At 38.4% G+C, this 12,356-nt stretch overlaps 1 protein-coding gene across 10 annotated transcripts in view; it reads left to right on the top strand.

The window, feature by feature from the left end:
• NCKAP5 (NCK associated protein 5) overlaps positions 1-12,356 on the top strand; it is a 364,594-nt gene that overhangs the window by 332,235 nt on the left and 20,003 nt on the right. For 8 of the 10 annotated variants that reach the window (XM_079311233.1, XM_079311234.1, XM_079311231.1 and 5 more), the window contains 4 exons: positions 1,577-1,891; positions 4,060-4,196; positions 5,605-5,734; positions 8,098-8,285. In XM_079311233.1, coding sequence (XP_079167359.1) covers positions 1,577-1,891; positions 4,060-4,196; positions 5,605-5,734; positions 8,098-8,285 — 770 coding nt within the window. Of the gene's footprint in view, positions 1-1,576; positions 1,892-4,059; positions 4,197-5,604; positions 5,735-8,097; positions 8,286-12,356 lie in introns of those variants that run through there. The other 2 variants (XR_013774902.1, XM_079311229.1) reach the window with 2 other exon arrangements.

The raw sequence follows: 12,356 nt of genomic DNA, 5'->3' as shown, positions 1-12,356 counted from the left end.
TTTTAAAAGGCAATGCACTGTTAGCATTGGCCTGTAAATTCAGGTGCTTGTAGGATTTTCAGTCCTTCTCTGATCCTCAGTGATGAGGATAAGGCAAAGAGAACCACATAAACCACATGAAAATAGGCTGCTTCTCCTTTTGCAAGAATCATGAAATAGAAATACATATTTATATAAATACATATATTTTTATAAATACTTTTATAAATACATATATTTATTTGCAAGTAGTTTCTTACTTGTTATGAAGAAAGGCTCCTTGAGATGAAGATATTTAACAAGAATGACCATGGCAATGCTCTTAGTTCAAAAGCAAACAGGCAAAACCCACAGGGGAGAAATATTTCCAAATTTTTGAGACCATTAGAAACACTGTAGAGGAAAAAATAATGACAATTACTTGACAGAGCATTGCTAACTACAACAGACTTAAATAACAAATGGACATATCATTAAAAAAAATCAATACGCAGAAACACGTAAAATAGAGATGGAGAAGATATATTGGGCCATATTCTGCATTTCCTGCTAGAGTACAATTATTCACTGCAGTATATCTTTAGTCTAGTGTAGCCTTAAATTGTTGAAAGCAAAGGAAATTCCTCTGCTTCCTTTGGGATTGTCTGCCACAGACTTAAGATCTTGCTGTCAAGGGATGTTTCCAGACATTTAACCTAAATTATGCTCATTTTCCAGCCATTAGTGCTGAAGTTCCCTCCTTGGTGTTTATAGCTCTCAAAAGGACCTTGCCATCACAGTCTCTCCAACACACTTTACCCCTCAAAGAAATAAAAGGGAAATCTCTGGAAGCTGGTAGAGGATGGAGAGCAGGGTTTGCCTGTGCGTGCTGGTTGTTTAAATTAGCAGAGTGCACACAGCCACCCTTTGCTGTGCACCCAAGAACCTTGCCCTGTTCCATGGCTTGTACAGCATCTTTCCAATAGGATGAATCAGCTGCAGGTCTGTGTGGGACCATACTGCTTCCAAAAAATAAAGTGCTAAAGCTATCCCTGCCTGGTGAAGTGGACACTTACCCAAACTGGGATGTGCAGAACCAGAATGTGACACGGCAAACAAAGGCATGGCTGTTGCTGTCCAAGATTTCAGGATGCTCTGAGAGATGGACATCTCTAAGAAGTTCTGTAAATCCTCATTTTGTGCTAGAAATACATGATACATTTTGGTTAGCACCTTTTTGTATGAGAAACAATTAGCAAAAGAGAGGTATGGAGAGGCCAAACCTCTGTGGAGTGTAGGTTTATGTTGGAAGCAATATATTACACTGCTCCATCCCTCACACTGGTACTCTCCAGATATTCTGTAGGCCTTCAAATTAAATCATTTTAAAATTCCATCTGTGATTGCTTTCCAGGACCTGCCCCACTTGTCCATTTTCAGTGTTGCTCCAAAGGCCAGTGTCAGTGTTTTGGCACTTGCTCAATTTCACTGCACCAGTGACAGGCAGCAGCACACACAGAGTGCAAAATGAACCTTCCCTTTAAGAGGCCCTTTTCCCCCTAGATTCTTTCCCTGACTTTTACTACCTCCAGCTCCATGCCACTCTCCTGTGCCTTAGAGTCCTGCTGCCAGATGAGGACGCTGGACAGCGGGATCGGGACCTTCCCCCTCCCCGACCCGGGGAGCCGGTCAGCAGGGAGGCACACTGCTGAGCCACAGCCAGCCTTGGAAAGGGGAATCTGTGCAGCATCCCAGCAAGTTCCTCTTCCAGCTCCTTCAGTAAAAGCCAAAACTCTCGAGAGAGAAGTGCCTTCAACAGCTGAGAGCCAGGAGTCTGTGGAAAGCGTAATTAGTCACTCAACATCTGATCCTGCCATGACTGCCAAAGGTACACGACCTTTTCAAAGTCGCCTTCCCAAACCAGCTTCCTCAGGTAAAATGTCAATTACACTGAAAATCGCATTATTTCTGCCTTGGCCTCTGCTTTGATTAGCAGAAATGCTGTAATAATGGCAATTGATAACAGAAATGTTAAATGCCGAGCAGAAGATAGTCTTTTTATGAATGCATAAGGTTAACAAGTTTGTGACCTGAGCCATATGGAAATTTTGTTATAGAAAATGTTTATCTGAAAGAGAGAAAAATGAGTTTGGTACTTAAAGCCTTTTCTCAGGAAACAGTACTTGAAGGAAAAAAAAACATTTGCCAGCCTTGGAAGTTGACTAGAAAAAGAATACGGATGTTCAGCAATATTCAGGATCAGACTATAAAAACTACAAAGCACAACCATGTTGTGGTATATAAAAAATGAATTCATAAAGACTTGCTTTTGATACTGGATTTGAATTAAAGACTCATTTGGCCTCAATGCATAAATTCTGTCCCACTGAATATATGGCCTTGACCTCAAACAAGGCACTATTACTTTACTACATCGTACAAACACATTTCTGTACATGAACATAAAATACCTGACTATCACTGATGAGCTACATGTGTGTTTAAGCTATAAAACAAGAGCTGACAAAGGTATAATAGAACTGGCAACCCATCAAAGCTCCAGAAAATAATTTTGCATTAGTAAATAATTCCATTGAAGTCTGCATATTTTTTAAACAAATATTGACTATTTATATAAGTTTTTGGAAGTCTTTGGAGTTATTAATATATATGTTAATAGCATTAAAATCATGTAGAATTAACAACAGAGAATTTTTTGTAGTCAGCACAACAGATACAGCAGAAAGCACAGTAAAAGTGATTAGCTTAATGGAGAAGGGGATTGTTATGGCTTGACCAAATACAATGTCACCCATTTATTGGGGTTGTGGTGATTAGTACTTTGTTAGTCCAGTTATTGCTCCTGAAAAATTTGTATTTAGCTTTCATAAATCTGTATCACTCTACAAGAGAGATTCTGTATAATTAGCATGTAAGGTTAAATATCAAGTTTGAGCTTAGTTTAAGGACATCAAATATATGTTCTGCTAATGAGCTGACATATATTGAACCTAGGAGGAAAGAAGCCTCTCTTACATATCCATAGGATGCATAACAGAAGGTTTCTAATTAAACATCTTAAAACTCAGTTGATTTAGCAATATTCCCAGTGCAGTATTGCAGTGGTATAATAGACTGCAAACACACGTTGTTCTGCTTCACTGCAGACTCCCCTGCTTGTTTCAAATGAAAGCTAAATAAAAGATATTTTAATACTTAGTATTTTTAAAATAAGTGTACTGTTAATTAATGCTACAGCTAAGAAGTACTGAGAAGAGAAATCCTAGTTATAGATTATGTGCTACATGCTTGAATGGCCACATGTGTGACCTCAATTCAGCAGTGGGTTATAGAGTAGAGCCCATGATTAAACACTGTCATTATAACAAATTGAACAGAAACTGCAAGCATTGAATTGCTTCATAAGAAGTGAGTTGCAGTAAGATTGTTCTGATCTTAATGCTAATATTCACTGCACCAACCCTGTAAGGTTTGTATCTTAATTAAATTGTCATGAAGAGATGTTACAAAAAAGCAGTATACATCAGATGATGGGGTCAGCTCATTCTTTACTAGACTATCTTCATTCAATTCTTCTCTCCCTCACTTTCTCATCCAAATTACATTTATCAATTTATTTCATATGCACCATATATCTTCTCTGATGTTCTGATTTTGCATAGTGCAAATATAGCAAATAAAAAAGCTGGCTTTCTGCTAGAAAGGTACTTCCAATTATATTTATGTTAAAAGATTGTTCTCTAAGAACATAAAATAGCAGAGCAGATCCTACAATGCCTAAAACTAGTTACTGAGTGTTGTTTCTTTGTTGGAAGGGTATATATTTTATAACTAATGAAGGGATTTAAATTCATGCCTTTCCCTTCTATTGTTAACTGGAAAAGGATTTGGATGAATTTCTACCACTTTAGTTAGAACTATTCCAGTAAATTAGTAAGTTGTTCCTTTGAGCAGTAAAATATTATTGGACATAATGAAAGTATCACAATTTGCCCCCAGTTTTTACTGAATTATAATTGACATGCTATCATGAAGATGCTGATGAAACCTAGAATTTAAATAATGTCTTACTTAATTTAGGAATAATTAACCTTGCAAAGCAAAGTGAACAAGAAGCAAGTTCTGTGACCTCTGCCTCATTAGAACACACCGAAGAGACTGTAGAAAATAGAAAAGTTCTTCCAGAGTGGACCCCCAAGAAAACTACTAAAACAAAGGTATGAGTAAAGTATTATCTTAAATGAGATGGGCATTGTGGCCAGCATAGAAGTATCAGTGTTTTAAAGGCCAGTGTTTTAGCATGGTGTGAAAAGTAGCTAACAATCTAACAGCTGCATTTATTTCCTTACTCTTTATTTGCTAGCTCATTATTCATCAGTAATAATAATACAGCACCTAAAGGTTCTTTGTCCTCCTGGTTATAAATGTGTTTTAATTAAAATCCTCTCAGGCACTTTTAGAAAAGGAAATGGAGACCTTTTACCCCATTCTTCTCTTCTAGAAAGTGATCCTGTTTGTTGCTTTTCATGAGATTCAGATTGTTTTTTTCCCCAGGACTAGGTTTCCTTGTCTGTATGGCTGTGTATTGTGAGAGTTTGAGGTGCTATGGAAGTGTTGTGAACAGGAAAATCCTCTTCTAACATCTTTCTGTGGGGTTTTGGGATTGCAGCTGCCCTGCAGTCTCTAATGCTGGGCATTCCTGGCTGGTGCAGGTCTGGTTCCCTCTCCACAAGTGTGTGATTCCTAACAAAGGGATGTCCTTCTGCATCAGTTAAAAACAGCATGGATGGAAAAACGGGGAAAGTAATATCCCTCTTAGAGAAAGAGAATTAGAATCTCTCTGGAGCCACATAGGCAGCTGGAGTAGGGGCAGTAGGTGGTGTTTGTACATTTTTACACCCCAACAGTACCAGGCTTAGCTTCCCCTGCCTGATTTGGGGAGTTTATTGTACTGAGCTGCTGCTCCTGAGTGGTTTGAGCCTCCAGCCCTTCCATGATTAGAAGCTGTCCAGAGCTGTCAGTGTCCCTCTTTATTCCCAGAAGAAAATCAATAATACTGCTTCCTGGAAAGAACTGAGAACTGGCAAAGAATCACCTGGGAACTAAGAGCTCTCCAGTACTGTAATATAAGTACCAGGACAAGGGACATGAATTTAGAGAACAATTGGGATTTACTGGTGTAGAAATGGTGTATTGTCTACTATTGGCCTTCCTAATTGTCTCTAGAATTGCTTGCAGCAAACAATTTGTGGTGTGGTAATTTTGCATGTTACAAATAGATTGTAGTAAACATACTTGAGAACATCTAAAATTGAACTTGGTGGATAAAACTATCCAAAAATGTTGGTAGAATCGAAAACAATGTTCCAGTGGGAGGAAAAAAGTAAAATATTAATTGTTTCTGCCAGACTATTTCAGGGTAGCAGGACAAGAATAGGTTGTTTCCCCCATGTCAGACTTGATTACTTACTTGAAGGAGTTAGACTGGTAATGCAGACTTTCCCAGTTGAACTACCAGTTTATACTGCATGATGAATATAAAATGTGCTACTCTCCATACTATCTGCAGCATTATGTTGATATATTTGCATTATCTGACCTGCTGCCATGCCCCTGTTTGTGCAGGACACAGCTCTAAGGGTGTGCACGTACTCAGCCAGCAGCACTGACAGTGAGCCAGAGCCTGAGTACAAATCCAGCTATTTCAGAGCTGCAGAGGAGACTCTCGTGGAGTTAACAAAGAGCAGCAGACAAGGTAATTGAAAATTTGCACATAAAGATGTATGTCCCTCATCCCCACACTGACTCAGCAGCAGATGGTGTCCTTTGTTGAACTTTCTGTCAAGATTTCACTTTCTAACCCCAAATCTTTTTTCAGTCTAATTTCCCATTAACTTTTTATTACCTTTTTACTATGTGTAAGTGCTTTTTCCCCTCTTCCACAATTTTTGCAAGTGGGGGCTTAACTTGTAGGTTTTTATGCATAAATCTCTGTGGTGCAAATAAAAAATAATAACATTATTGCAAAATTGAAAGGTGACTATAAATATCGCTTTCTTTTGGGTTTTTTTTTTCCTTTTTTATTATACAGCCAATTGAAATAATGCAGGGATCAAGCCACAGTTTCCCAACCTCTGTATCAAGGTGATGTTGGTTATGGTGCCACAGTGAACTCACACTCATTTCCCTCTCTGTATATATTGCAGCTTTCAAATAAGAAAGCTTTTAGTGAGAATTGATGGCAATCCAGAACTCACTGAATTCCAGTAGATAAAAATACATTAAGTGAAGTTCCTGAGATAACAGTTTTCTGTGTGTTTAATAACCCAGGAAATTGCTGCCTTGTCTTGACCAGCTGCCTGCTGTGCTTGGAGCCACCTTGCAGGGCAGATGTGTGCTGGGCTGATGTGCTGTGCAGCCCCAAGCCTGGCCTGGCAGAGATGAGCCCCTGGCAGGGACAGCCCCATGGGTGGCTGGGTGCTGTGCTCTCCCAGGGTCTCTGACATTTGGCATTTTCAGAGCCAGTCCATGGGAGAGAGCAGAATAAGGAGCTAGGATAATTTATTTACATTACTGCTGTGGCTTTGTGGGTTTAATCTGCAGAAAATATTGCAAGTCATTTTAGTCAGCCCATAAACACTCCTTTTTACAAATCATATTTTAATGCAATAAATGTGTTTTTTTAAAGAGGTAAATAAGCTTTTTTCTTTCCCACATTCATCACAATTTGTAATTTTTATCATGTGTTAGCAGTTGCTTTAAGTGGCAGCAGATTCCTGGTTTAATGATATCTAAGCATGACTTGGGGTGACCATTTCACATATAGATTCATTAATTTTCTGTATATGCCTCCCTTTTGAGCCAGTAATGGAATAAAATACATAATTGTGATTGGGACAAATGGAAGATTATGACACATTATTGCAAAAGTATTTCTGCTTGCTCATTCCTCATAGTCAGGGTTTCTGTTCTGTGCTCTCTAAATGCTGTTCTCACATGGGATTAACAACCATACTTTATCTCCTGTGCTCAAAGGTCTCAGTGTCTTTATGCACACAAGTGATATAACCTCAAACAATCCACATGAGGTTGGGGCAGGGGCTCCAGCAAACCAATCCACAGAGAATATTTTTATGTGAATAGATAATTACATTTATTAGCTGAGTCCCCAGACTCAGTGGTTGCACAGTTATAATGTTGGAGTGCTTTTCATTTCCCATTTATGAGCAGGGAACAGAAAGACTGAGTGCCCAATGCAAAGGCTATTAAAAGTCAATGATAAGACTTTTGTTGATTTAATGGGCTTAGCATGAGATTCCCAGTGCATTGCCCAATGTTACAGAGAAGGTCAGTAGAGTAACTGGGAACATGCCAAATATTCCAGGTCCTTCTCTTCCAGCCATGGAAGTGTTTTGATCTCAATCTCATGAGCTGGTTCTGCCCTGCTGTGATCCTGTTGGAGGCATTGGAGGCAGACATTCTCCTAAGGCTGTAGGTTACAAGGCAGAGTTGAAGTTTGTGTAACAAGAAGTGTGAGGGAAAAGCTTAATGTTCACATAAACATCTGTCTGCTGTGTGCTTTCATGGAGCTGCAGAAAATTCCCCTGGTTTTATTTTGTTCTTTGGAAACCAGAGCTTTATTCCTAATGTTGTTGTGCTGCAGCAGGATCTAAAACAGCACCACTTTCTTACCTTACTTGTGTTTTTTATGCTGTTGTATTCATCAACTAAAAATGTAGTGGAAAGGAAAGAACTCCCAAGTACAGGCAAACTGAAGAGCAAGCTAAAGGAACTCAGCCCATCTGCCATGTAAGTCTATTAAAAGAAAAGAACAAAACCTTGCTGCAAATAATTAAGTGGGAAGATACCCCAAATTAACCACCTCGTCTGTAATTTAAAGGAAATGAAATTAATTCTGTTTGTCTTGTACTATCTCCTCCAGTTCAAACATTAAGTGTGAACAGTCCCCTGTATATTCATTGGAGAGTCAGAAGATAACATTTTTAATGTTTCTATTGCATTGAATTTCAGATACCTTAAAAATTTAAATACATTTAAAAATTTTAAAATTACATCAAAAGCTATGTATATTGTCATGATTTGTTACATCTTTTGCAGCTGTGCCAGAAAAACAAAGTCAGAGAAGGTCATTTTTGGGGAACCCAATGTCAATTTTGGATTTATACCAACACAGTCTCTATGGCCATTTTGGAGAGGATGGACCTGAACAATTAGCACATTACAGTTTAATTGAGCAGCTGAGTGGAGCTTCCAGTAAAGACAGCAAGAGCAAGGGGAACCCAAGTGTGAGTTACTATAATTTTTATATTCTCATTTTGAATATTATTTTTGCTTCCCTTTTGTTTTTTTCCTCAGTGTGTTGATTGATTACTAAAACCAGGCAGACTCGAAAAAAATGACAAGAGCTGCAGAGGAATAAAGATCTGAATATTTTTAGAACAGAATGTTCCATTTGAATGCTCACTTGTCACAGAATTAGACTTACAAAATTGACAAGTAGAGACAGGCTAGTGCTTGTACTCCATCATTAGTGAGGAGTTGAAATTTAAAGCTAGCAAGTAAACACAGAATTTATCTTTTAAGGTTGATCCTTCACATATAATTAGATAGTTTATATAGAACAACATGAATTAAATGACTTAAAACTCTGGAGAAATATTCCTGAAAATTCAAATGAAGTTATGCTATGGAAATCACCTATCTTCTGGTCTCTTTTGAAATCTTGGTGTTGTTTCTGGAATTACAGATTTGATGGCTTTAAACATTATTTTGATGAAGATCCAGGTCTGGTGGGTTGACCTTGATGCTAAATAGAAGTAAATTTGCTTTCTCCTCTTACTTCATGTGAATTCACTTCCTTTTCTGTCTGTAAAAGCCTTGAACTGACATCACACAGTCTAAGCAGCCCTGAAGAGAAACTTTTCAACCTGTTGTTCTTCTCCTGTGTTCTCATGCCATCTCCTCTCATCATCTCACTGCCTTCCCTCTCTCCTTTGATCTAACAAGCCAATTTGTTAGAGTAGAGGCACCCATGTGTGTGATGCAGTGTGATCATTTTGCCTCTGTGCTCAGTTTGTTTCCCCAGCTCTTCTGTTTAGACACAAACTCCTTTTTTTCTGTGCCTAGCACTCAGCACATTTTGGGAGTATTACACTATAAACAAAGGTGGTAGCATAAAATAAGGAATGAGCTGCTGGTTTGTAATTTACTGGTGTAGTGCATAAATGAAAATGAATTTCATCACTTCCCAGGAGTGATGAAACCCCAGTTTTCAGTTTCAAGAAATGTCTTTGCCTTGCAACTTTGGAGATGGTTAACCAAAGTCAGAGTCAGAGCTTTCAGGAAACTGGGCCAAATATACAGAAGGAATATGAAGAATAAAATGGCAGTGGCCCTGTTTCTTCCAACTCTGCTGGCATCAAAGTCCTCCTTAACTGAATATTAAATTGATCACAAACTTCAAAAGAAAAGAAAAACCCTGAAATGTATGTGCCTCATTTTCCAATTAGCCCAATTTCATTAGTATCCAGAATATGATTCAATTTTAATATATGTGGGTCATATTAGAAAGAAAAATTTTAAATAATCTGGCTTCATAGCTGGAAAGGAAAAAAGAGGAAAAAAGGCAGCAGAAGGGTGTTAAAAAGGATACATGCAGGAAAATAATTTGAGCATAAACCTCATCTTGAACATCCAGAAATTCATAGCTTAATGAATTCCATAGCTTAATTATGTGTAGAATATGAGTTATATATGTGTGCATATATATATATATATATATACACATATATATATGTATATGAAAAAAATACATAAAAATCAGTTCTGCCTTCTGAAGGCCAAGGTTTTTTGCTATTAACAGAGCAATTAGATTTGGTTCCACTATAGAAAAGTGACTCCGAGTTGCACCTACTTTTAATTAATTCTTTTCATGCATTCCTTGTATATGACATCTCTGCAACATGCCTCAAAACCTAAAGAAAGCCCATTGAACAGGTCTTAGGATCCTGTAAAACCCCATCATTATGCTAAAAGGCATCAGGTGTAGCTCAGCCAGCACCAGCATTTTTCATGCATTATGTTGGGGAGCTCGAGTTTCCTTTTTAAGGATCTGAAATAACTCTCCAAACAGCATTGCTTCTCCCTGAACAGCAAAACCTCAATAAAGCACTGGAGATTTGCCTATTAGTATTAAACTTTTCAAAATGACAAATGAGAGGAAGTAACCATGAAAAGCATGTTGCCCTGAACTCCCTGTTTGAACCAGCACAGCGAATTTTTCTGAGCTGTAGTTTGTCCAACCCATGAAAATCTACAGTCTGTTTAAATCAGAGCTTTGTGAACTGCAGCATTACCCACAAAAAGAGGGGGACAGCAGAGACTAATGGCCAACAAATTTTAAAAAATATATGTATAAGTTTTAGGGGGAGATAGTAATGCAACTTTCATGGAGAATATTTGGTAGTTTGAAAAAGAAAATCGTACAGGCTTTGAATTTGATTCCCAAGTGGCATTTGTCAAGCCTGTAAAAAAAAAACAAAAAAACAAACAAAAGATATGTGTCAAAAAAGCATCATGATGGGCAAAATGAGTTTACAGTGTTTCTGTGAAGAACAAGTGTGCTGAGAGAGTCTCTGAGCCCAATTAAACTGGGCTGTGCAGCTCCAGCATGGCAGGGGCTCAGGCTGGGGGCTCTGATGACACAGTCAGAAAACTCTCTTAGCCCAGATTGTCATGGATTTGTCTCCTTCTCAGCCAAGGCATCCACCAGCATTACCTCCAAAGTTTGTACACAGCAAGTTTCATCAGCAAAAAAAAGCTCTGTACAGGAGCTTCAGAAGAGAAACAACCAATGGGCCATTACTGTGATGAGGGGACACTGCAGGGACAGTTCAGGGGATCTTGTTACAGTCTTAAACAGGATCCTGGTTAAATTCTATGTCCTGAAAAACATATTCAGAAATTGTCATGCTTTGGCACACTGCAGAATTTTGGATGAGAAATGCAAATCATAATTTCAGAGAAAGGAATAAAATGTGTTGAATTGTCAGCAGAAAACTTCCACTTAAATTAACAACTGTGGTGTATTTTCCTCATGTAGGATTTTCCAAACAAGAAACATTCATTTTTATATATATCAAGTGAATTATTTTTATTTGAAGAAGAACATCTCTGATTTAATACAATATATGCAGCACCTGATCCAAAGTGCACTGGAGCCAGCCCAGGGGAGACATCCTGTCAGTGAAACTTCACTGAGCCCTGCATTAAACAGCTGTTCCTGCTCCCTGCACTCTGGGAGTGCCCTGAGCACTTTGCCAACATCATGACTGCTACCATGTTTATGCAGTGAAAAAATTATTTCTTATCTCATCAGTTAATTTACTGTTCAGACTTTAAAAGCTCAAATGACTTTTTTCACACAAAACTTTAGGAAACAAGATGAATTTCCCTTGCCCCGGCCCATTGTTTATTAACATATTTTATAATCAAACAGGAATAATTTGGAGAAGTAACTGAGTTGGTCAAAGATTTTATTAATTAGTCATCCTTATGGTCCCTAAGAATTATTAAAAATATGTTTACTTCTCTGTCCTTAGCCAATCATCACGTACTTTTACTCTGTAATTCAGCCCTTCTTGCTCTCTTTTATCCCTGTTACTCAATTGAAGGCACCATCAAGGCTTGCTTGGGATTCAAAGCATGACTTGAGCCCTTTAAAGAAAAGGTTCCTTATGGAAGGAGTTGGTTCCCATCAGAAGTTTCTAATTTCCCTTGTTTTCTCCCAGTAGTGAAAAGATATGTAAGAAACCTGACTTTTCTGGCACAGTTACCTTGGTAATTGCAGGACATTTGAACTGGGGGACTCATTTAACAAAATAGTTTTCTCTGTGCAGTGTGAAGTGATGGCCAGATCCACCAGGGCAGAGTTTGGATGTGTGCAACACATGATTCATGAATGAGATCAAATCCCCCTGTCTGGAAATTCAAGTAGACATTAGAGAGAGCTGGCAAATGCAGGCCAAGGAAAAATTAGAGATGTTGCTGCTGTTTAGGCTGCACTTACAAATAGGACTGACCTGGCAGCATTCCCAGATAAACTCAAGGATTTTACAGCTGAGTGAGCTGATTGGGAGTTAATGCTGTATGATTGACTTGTTGTGCTCACAAGCCTCCTATTAGCAGAGAGAATACCCACAAAAGGACTAGAAGCAAGACTAAGTCTGGTAATTGCACCACACTTTCCATCCTCGAGGCTCTCTGAGCATTAAGCTGATAGTAGAGAGGGTGTTCCAGCCTTGCTAAATTACAGCATCACTTAGAGCAGCCCAGACACCTCTGCAGGCTGCACTAAA

This window comes from Erithacus rubecula (assembly GCF_903797595.1).
Source record: "Erithacus rubecula genome assembly, chromosome: 8".
Taxonomy (NCBI): domain Eukaryota; kingdom Metazoa; phylum Chordata; class Aves; order Passeriformes; family Muscicapidae; genus Erithacus; species Erithacus rubecula.
The sequence above is the reverse complement of the archived record's forward strand: the minus strand, read 5'-3'. Positions and strand labels throughout refer to the sequence as shown.